Source organism: Linepithema humile, chromosome 5 (assembly GCF_040581485.1).
Source record: "Linepithema humile isolate Giens D197 chromosome 5, Lhum_UNIL_v1.0, whole genome shotgun sequence".
In the NCBI taxonomy this organism is placed as follows: Eukaryota; Metazoa; Arthropoda; class Insecta; order Hymenoptera; family Formicidae; genus Linepithema; species Linepithema humile.
In genome coordinates this window covers 15,253,548-15,263,497 of record NC_090132.1, presented here as the reverse complement: position 1 = coordinate 15,263,497, position 9,950 = coordinate 15,253,548, and the positions used below count along the sequence as shown (strand labels likewise).

Here is a 9,950-nt window from a genome sequence, read left to right as displayed (position 1 = left end):
AAATAACATTGTCGATTAATTAATTATGATGCTTTCAATTGATTAATACAAATGATTGCTTGGAACAAAAAAGCAAAAAATTTTAATTCACTTTTTGTTACTTAAACCATTAATATTTATTTATTCATAACAATTTGGCATCATCGCATATTATAATATTTGCAGATATTTATTATCAATTATATAAGCAACACACAGTTGATTAATTAGTTAATTAAATACAGTTTAGTATATTATACTAAAATTTTTCAAATAAAGTGATTAAGGTATTGCGTTTTTAGCACACGAAAAATATCTTTATTTTTTAATATTTTAATATTTACTATGTGACAAACTCGCAAGCATTAATAAAAGAAAAAAAATATGTTTTATCAAATTGATGAAATTTGAACAAATTTGCTGTCATTCTACCAACATTACTAACATTTGGCTATCTGAATACAATTGCTATTTCGCTGACTTTTCACACATGATAAACTTGAATTAAATAAATCTTGATAAGATTTATTTCAGCGAAATTCGTCGCATGTGCAGTTGGCGATATTTTCAGATATTACATATTACAAATTTATTTTCCATTTTTGTAATGTTTAATTAATTCATACAATTATTCACTTTTATTATGTATAATAGTATAATAAAAATAGTAAAATGTCCTGAATACCTACTTCAAAAGGAACTATAATACATTTGCCATTCGTATCACGCCAATTTTTCAGTGTGAATGGGGATTAAAACAATTTGTCGCATCTTGTAGGTAAAAAGCATTAGAGGAATATGTGTTTTTTGTATGTTTAATGCCCATTTTCACCAATATAGATTAATTTTAATCTCGGTTCAACTTACTCTTTATCTTTTTCTAGTTCTAAGAATTAGAAATAGATGAAGAATAAGTTAAACCGAGATTAAAGTTAATCTACGTTGGTGGAACCGGACATAAAAATGCTAATGCCCGATTCCACCAACGTAGATTAACTTTAATCTCGGTTCAACTTACTCTTCATCTTTTTCTAGTTCTAAGAATTAGAAAAAGGTGAAGAGTAAGTTGTACCGAGATTAAAGTTAATCTACGTTGGTGGAATCGGGCATAAATGTATCAACATTACGTATTTTAACCAAACAGACAGCAAGCACCATCTAACAACAGTACGCGATATCACTTAGCCATCCTAGCAGACAATAAAGTTAGCAACAGCGCAGCAGTAATAAGTTGGCGCTGGAAATCAAAGTAATTATGTTGAAACATACATCAAAAATTGCTTTTTAATTGATCCTTCAATATTCGTAATTGCTCTATTTAATTAATTAATATTAATAATGCTATTACACGAAAACCAATTTAGCAAGAGAGAGAGCCAATTTTTACTTAACAAATAACCTTATTTACACTTATTTTCTTTAAAATCTGTTCTTCTAGAAAAATTGCTCCTTAATTGCTTCTTTTATTCCTATTGTTAAATTTTTAATTTGTTGGGTTTTTATTTATAAAAATAAATTAATTTTGATTATTCAATGTGTTTTTTATTATACTTAATTTGACGTATTGCATTTTACAGCTTGATGGTGCGATTATGATTATGACGTATCTTGCACTCACTTTCAAACGAAATATTACGGCAAAATAAAAAATAAATATAGAATGTTTGTGCGAGTGGTTGTGATGGGAATGCTAACAAATTCAATAACGAACGCTTGCGTCGAAAAGTTTGCTTTTTGCCGAAAAATGCACCTTCAGGTTTTTAAATGGAAATGTAAGACTGTATGAAATTCTGATCAGATATTCATACAAATTCTTTATTTTTATAACTGTAACAAAATCCGTTGAAATATATGTGTAAGAGAAACTCTGAACATTTTTTTTTCGTTGTTGTTTTACTTTTTTTATTATATATTATTTATTTTACCACATATTGAATATATAATACTATGTAGAATAATTTAATAACACCAGAACATGTAATTTTAATTAAGAATAATCAACGTTTCTTGGGATACCTATGTAATTTTTAAATATTTTATCCTTTCTATTCATTTTCTACGTAAATTAGACACAGTTAGCGTTCCAATTTAGACAAAATTAATTTAATTTAGACAAAATTAGATGTAAAAGCTTTGCGAAATTTAATTTTAATTGGTTGGAAGCAAACTATAAAGTTCAATCTTAAAGCAATATAAATAAAGTAAATGCTATTTTTTTCAGGATTTGCAAAACATTTTATTGAAAAGTAAAATAATATGAAATATTGCTGTGATATTATTGAAATGTTAAACAATATACATGTACTTTATAATGAGAGTTCTGATTATCGGGCTTTACGGTTCAAATTATCATTGCAGCAACTATTAATTGCGAGCGCCGTGAGATTTTCAATCCTTTCGAAGCCTTGCCGCACGATATACCACATGATGATATTTGCGATGTATCCGCCACGTTATTAGCAGACAATACGCAAACTCTCAATACGGTTGTAGAAAGGGGATTTCGCTATCGACAAAGGCTGTAGCTGTCCTTTAAAAAATGTAAACAAAAACGTTACATACCGCGTTTGTATACAAACACGGCATATAAACTTCACTGTTGAGCTTCCTATAAGCTTCACTAAAGTAAAGCCATTTAGCGAAATAACGGCGAGCCTATAGTGACATCGTACGCATCCAGTAATCAACAATTGTTAATTTTTATAAATAAAAATTCAACAAAAATTAAACACCTAATGGGAATAGAAGGAGCGATTAAAGGGCAATTTTTCTAGAAGAACAAATTTTAAAGAAAATAAGTGTAAATAGGGTTATTTGTTAAGTAAAAATTGGTGAATTGGTTTTCATGTAATAGCATTATTAATATTATTAATATTAATTAATTAAGTGGAGCAATTACGGATATCGAAGGATCAATAGAGCAATTTTCTGGTATATGTTTCAACATAATCACTCTTCCCAACTCCTTATTGGTCAGCAGCGCACATTATTTCCGACATATTCACCCAAATTTTGAATCTCGAAATATTCTGTAATTCTTGTAATCTGTTCGAAACTAAATAATACATTTATTTCAGCAGCTAAGCATTTGCAATTCATTATATTGGCACACAATTGATGCATGTTAAATTAATCGCGTAATTGTTTTGCACTGATTTATAATTTTATTAAATTTTATTTTGTGAATCGTTTAATTAATGCGCGCAGTGAAGTTAATGAAGCTTGAGAGAATTTCGTACGTTCTAGTTGCACTCCGGTTTCTCACGACCTGTAAGTCTAATCGCTAATGATTACATAGATCAGTATTACGGTCATCATCGTCGCAAAGAATCTGCAAGACCTCGTTATTTTCTACTGTAACATGTGTTCTACTGCAACTGTGATCACAATCATGTCGTGCAAGTAATAATTCTTACGTCAATCGTTCCACCACGTGTACACAACGTCGCTTCTCTATCATGCAATTAATTATAAATACGTGTGAATCATTATGCCAGAAGCGCCTGAATTACGGCAAATTAAATAATAAAACCAGACTTATTTAATCTCTGAAAGACAAGTAAAATATACGGCCGAATGTCTTCAGTCTTCATTTTTTTACAAGATATTTTCTTTTTACAGAAAGTAATTCGATATTCTTGATCGCGATATTATGGCTTAAAAAATTAACCCATTTAGTAATCATACTTAAATTAATTAATTTCATATGGAAAAGGCCACCATAGCACGGCCAGCGTAGGACACAGCGCCGACTATACCGGCGCCGCCTGTGCCCGATGACCATGTCGAGATCACATCTCTGTAAAACAATTAATAACAATAAGTAATAAACACAAATTTTCGATTAATCATTTAGTTGAGAAGTCGTTAAAACAAAACGCAAATACAAATAAATAAAATTAAAGTTTGAAATCAATATTAAGTGTAATTTTATCTCATATTTTTTGTAATTTTTAGTGTTTAATTATGTAATTACGCTGAATAGAGTTTAAATGCTGCTTATCTAACGATTATATCACGTAACTCTTTTCCGTTTCCATACTTTTGCAATCATCTAGGATGAAAAAAAATAAAACAATCCGCACATAATAGATGTTCCAATTATAATATGTATACTCTTTACAAGAAAATGATTAGCGATTAACCACCGCTAGTGGTTTCCTGTATGCGTTGTTTAATTTTAATTAGCTTGAAAAATGGGTAAGAATTTCGTCGGGGCAGGGGAAAGAAAGGAAAACCATGCTTCTCGCAATGTGTTCTTTATTATTATGCTGTCGCTATATTCTCCCTCTCATCGATCTACGCAGTGGATCGTGTATCACTCCGCGCCGCGGGTGCGTGCGGTGCTGTATAAGCCTTACAAATTATTAATCCTCATTGCTCAGTTTTATTGTTCGCTTCCGATACAATACTCCAATGACTTCCGTCTCCTTTTTTCCTAAGGACAGTTTTCACGAGTTCCGCTGATGGTTGCTTGAGATCGTATGCCCAGCCGATCTTCGCGAATAGGTCAATGTACATCGTGACTATATTCAATTTATAATCTCCTAATTCAGCCGCCTTGTAGTCCCATGGGAACACATGATGATAATTGTGCCAACCCTCGCCATATGCCATAAACGCCACGAGTCTATTCTCCGACGGGTTGATTTCTCTATCGTTCAAATAAAATACGAGACAAAATTACTTTGTTGCATGCAAAAGAATAGCGAGAATTCTATAAGTATTTGTAGCATTGCATTTTTTAAATACGTAAAAAAAAAAATTTTACAATCTTTAAAATCGATCACTGCATATTTGATGTGAAAATAATCGATTAGCAATCATAATCTATGAGTTATAGAAAAATTTATTCTGCATTAGTCAAACATAGCTGTATACTTACGTATTGTATGGCTTCGAACCGAACATGTGAGCTGCACTATTAACGCTCCACGCGAAATTCAAACTGAGTACGTAACGAAGAATCTGTGACATAACGGCCCTGGACCAGATCTCGTTCCATGCGTATACGGGTATTAAAATCGGTAGCAAGAAAGCGAAAACAATTTTTAATATCAAGAAATATCTACAAGAAAGAATAAATTAAACGCTACACATCAAGTCCCACAAAAGCTCTATTGAAAGACATGGCAATTATAAAAATTTGGAGGAGAATAAACAAGTGTTTATAAATTTTATTCTCACTCGTACTACCCGAGTCAAAATTTAAAACCTACTATAAACCTCATACATGGTTATTTGTGCCTCTAATAATGTTCCTTGACCTACAAGTTCTATCTTGAAAGTGTTATGTCTTCTTTTGGCCTTTCTTTAATCTTGTTGTCCTAGAAAACCCTTATTTTTATTGATGTTAAATATACAATTCCTACTTTCGTTCTTACAACTCCTACCTCTTTTGAATCTCCAAATCTTATCGAAATTTCTAGCAATAAAAATATTAATATTTAATCTATAATTGAGTTCAATTTCTATTATTTCAGATTAATATAATAAATGTTATAATATAAAATAAATAATAACAAATAAATAGTAAAAAATATTTTAAAAAATTAAGTGCCACTCAGTATTATATTTAGTAAAAATACAAATAAAATTAAGTTATTGCTCTTCCTTAATTAAATTAAAAATCGTTTTAATATATAAAGCCAATAGAGCAAGAGCTGGATCGATTTGCTCAAAAATTCTTTTTTTATTATAAATTTATACAGACGTTTCGGCCAAGGTACGTGGCCATCTTCAGTGTAATACAAAAATTATAAAGTTTAGTACATAATTAGAGAAGCGTTGGTAATATTTTGACTAAGGAAACGCATCCTCTAATAAAACGTGTATATTTGTGGTTAGTAAAATTATATACGTGTGAAGCCACGGACCGTCTAACTTGAACGGTTCGTCAACGACTATGTAAAAGAAATGTGACATGTGTCCACGGCTGTGAGTGGGACTCGAAACACGAAAACGATTATATTTAGTATTATAAATAACTAAAAATTTATTCGAATAAACAAAAAACAATTAAAATTCAAAATTTTATTTAATATTTTATTACATATTTGACCTATAATTCGAAATTATTTAATATTCTATTACCACATTTACTTGTATTTAATGCATATCTTAATTTCAATAAACGCAATACATTAATTATGTAATTTACTTAACTGCAGATAGATATGTAAGAGATAAGTGAATATTATTTATATAATATTTGCTTATAGTAGTCTATTTACAGTTAAGCAAATTATAATAATTAATATATTGTTTATTGAAATCAAGATCCATACATTAAATGCAAGTAGTGTATATGAGATAATAGATTATTAAGTAATTTTGAATATTTATTTTCTAGAAATAGGTACATATTTATAGAACCTGGAGCCTTTTTAGAGGTTCTCAGTAGGTACTCTTTTGAGCTTCCACATGGAAAAAACGGCAATAAGTAATAATTTTTAGTATCAAAGGAGGGCAATAGCCAATGTAATGTTATATCTATATATATGAATTAAAGCTTACATTGGTTCTCCAAATTCGACAAAACTTGTAGGTTTAATCTAGGCTAAAAATTTCGACTCGGATACTTTTCAAGTAAAAATGTATTTCAAAGAGAAGAATATTTAGCAACTCTTTGATGCGGACTTACTTGCAACCGAATATGAAAATGGGATCCGCCATTACATCACTCATATCAATCTGACTACCTTTTTGTATCACCTCTGGATGTTTTTTCATCATCAGCCAGCCGACATGAGAGAAAAAGAATCCTCGATTGCTATTGTGTGGATCTGCGTCTGTGTCTGTGTATTTATGGTGTACTCGATGATCTCGCACCCACTCAAATGGATTGTTCTAAAAGGGAATCATTGTGAAGCAAAACGCTTCTTTCTCGTGATGCAAAAAATAATTATTTAAACATTTATCTACCATGCCAGCTATGCAATAGAAAATAAGTAATATAACTCTGAGCTGCCATTTCGCTTTATAAGCTCGGTGAGTCCAAAAACGATGAATACCGCCATTTACACCGATTGCTTGTAATGTACCCACGACGTGGACTTGAAGTGAGAAAAATCAAGGTACATAAATACCATTATAAGATTATATGTCATTAATTATAATACAATATTATGTACATTTCATACGATATAAATCTATCCTATAGTACCGTTATATAAGTTACGCTACAAAGATAAATTACATTAGAATTAGAATAAATTATGTAAAACCAGATGTTTAAAAAGAAAACAAATTGCATAATCATTAAAATCTTTTGATTTAGTAAAATCAAGTTATTAACTTTGATATCTTAAAGTAATAAAATATTCTCATAATCAGTACAAAAAACAAACTATTTTTCAGCGTGATGTCTGTTATAAAATAAAAATTGTACAGTAGAAACAGAACCCTGATGGAAATATTTTGCTGAAAGTATTATGAAATCAATGAAAAGTAAAATGAAAGTTTTTGAAAAATTACTGAATATATATTTCAAAATAAATCATAATTTTCTGTATGAAAATTTAATGTAATACTATAAAATATAAGGAAAGTTAAAATATACTGCTGAAAAGTAATAAAAGAGTTTTAAAATAATTATCATTATGAAATTTACTGAATTAAACTGAAAATTGTTACTTTGTAATAAAAAATAGCTGAAATATTTATGAAATTAATTAATAGGGTCATACTGAGAGAAATTTTCAAATACATTTCAACAAAATTTCGTTAAATTTTCAGAAAAATATTTCCATCAGGGAAGTCTTCAATATCGTCAAGCTATTATCGCTAGCTCCCTATAATTTTGCATATATATGTATATGTATTTCATTGCTTAATTTCCAAACCAATAATTGCTAAAGATAATATCAATGTTTTAAAAAAATGTGCGATATAATTGTAACCATCATATTTAAAATATCCATGTATGTGTAAAAAGAGGTATAAAAATGATTAATCTATTAGTAAACTGGTTTTTTGCTTATTTAAAGTTTTTCTAGAAGAAAAATCAAAGTTAATCATCTTCCAAAAAATATACTTACACCAAATGGTTGTCTTCCAATTTTCAAGCCAATTAAAATTAAACAACGCATACAGGAAACCACCATGTAAGAGGAAAAGAAATGCGATATTCATCCACTTCAACTCTGTCTTAAAATTAAACCATTTTTTAACCTTTGTATAGATTTTATTTTCATTTTGTATGCCATTTTCATTTTCCGTCATTTTTGCAATTGTTAAAGGTTTCTTTCTTTGAAAATTATTTTCTGTGCAAATGCTGAAGATTTGGTTGCCATAGTGATAAAATACTTTAGGTCATACACGGAAATGTTAACGGTTGCTTTGAATTAATCGTAACTTCGAATCACGAAAATTGCGTTTTTTTATGTATTGCAAAAATTCTATACATTTTTATAAATTTTTATAGATGTCTAATCTTGATATTATTAATTACCGATATGTACATATTATGTATAGACGATGCAAAAATTTGAGAGATTACATATTCAAATAGATTACATATTAATATAGATTACATATTAATATAGATTACATATTCAAGTATAATTTAAGTATAATCTCAAATGTAGAGCAGTTACATCCAATAAATTCATACTGATTTTGATAAACAGCAACATCTTTGGTATCATTATAGATACTAATAGATATTTGAAATAAATAATAATAACACAATATAATAATATTTTCTATCAAATTTCGAATTGTACGAATTTGCCGCGATTTTTTTTCGCAAAATAAAGAATTATATAAGTTGTACATACCTGTCTTTCCTATAATGTCTATAATAATCGTTCGTTTAATCGTTCGATTTGTTAAAAAAGAAATAGAAGAGAACGAAAGGCTTAAGAGTCAGATTGTTAATATCAGCACTATAAATGTACATCAGAAGCAATGGGGAATTGAAGAAGAGAGGAAAAATAAGGAGTGGGAGGGTAATGTAGTAGGAAATGAGGGCGATAGGAGGAGAAGGCATTTAAGTTAGAGGGGCGGCAATAGGTTTATAATTAGGAGATAAGGCTCTGATAAAAAGTTAGTAACTTTAACTGTTCTACCACATGTTTTGACGCATAATAAAAATAATTTCTGAAATAAATCTTTTGTTATAAGAGAACTCTTCCAAAATTGTTTTTATGCTTGTTATTTTTGGTTTATCCACGAGATGTACAAAACGTAATAAATATGAATTATGTGACTTATTAAATTCATTGTCGTCATTGATGATGATCAAAGTTTTAGGCCAGAAGTATAATGTGCCAAAACAACACTTTTTTAAGGCAATTTTTGAAATCAATTTTCCTAATTATTATAATTTTATTTCTTGATATTGCCAATGTACATATATAATCATATTATATACACTCACCCGAAAAAAAAGCGGTACACTAAAAATGTGGGAAAAATTCATCAAATTTCAACTGACGATAACTTCGTAAATAATAAAGATACACTCACCCGAAAAAAAAGCGGTACACTGAAAATGTGGGAAAAATTCATCAAATTTCAACTGACGATAACTTCGTAAATAATAAAGATAGAAAGTTCTATAAAATATGGAAATGAAGCTAAAAATCTCTACTTTAAGAATCAATTTATTTCAATGTTGCAAAATAAATTTATTGAAAATGGCGGATGACAAAGCGCGAGCATGCAAAATTGAAAAATAATGGTTCGAGTTTGCGACGGTGCACGGTATAAACAAAAAATTGTAGCTTATTGGGATCAAAAGCGTACGAAAGTACAGAGTCTCCTCTTTAAAATGCTTTTTTATGCATCTTGATACGATGATTTTTCGCCGAGAGATTCGCATTTGAAGTAAGAATCTGCCTTTTTCTTCAAATGCGAATCTCTCGGCGAAAAATCATCGTATCGAGATGCATAAAAAAGCATTTTAAAGAGGAGACTCTGTACTTTCGTACGCTTTTGATCCCAATAAGCTACAATTTTTTGTTTAT

The 9,950-nt window shown here is 29.4% G+C and overlaps 1 protein-coding gene and 1 long non-coding RNA gene across 5 annotated transcripts in view; one reads left to right on the top strand and one right to left on the bottom strand.

Moving 5' to 3' along the window:
• Positions 1-9,950, top strand: part of LOC105667286 (uncharacterized) — a 137,243-nt gene that overhangs the window by 84,899 nt on the left and 42,394 nt on the right. The window lies entirely within an intron of this gene.
• Positions 4,223-8,239, bottom strand: LOC105668190 (acyl-CoA Delta-9 desaturase-like). Its single transcript, XM_067355238.1, has 5 exons — positions 8,019-8,239; positions 6,904-7,034; positions 6,623-6,828; positions 4,865-5,047; positions 4,223-4,633 (listed from the first exon to the last, which is right to left on the bottom strand). The coding sequence occupies exons 1-5, from the start codon at positions 8,200-8,202 to the stop codon at positions 4,354-4,356; spliced, it is 984 nt and encodes a 327-aa protein (XP_067211339.1). The 5' UTR covers positions 8,203-8,239; the 3' UTR covers positions 4,223-4,353.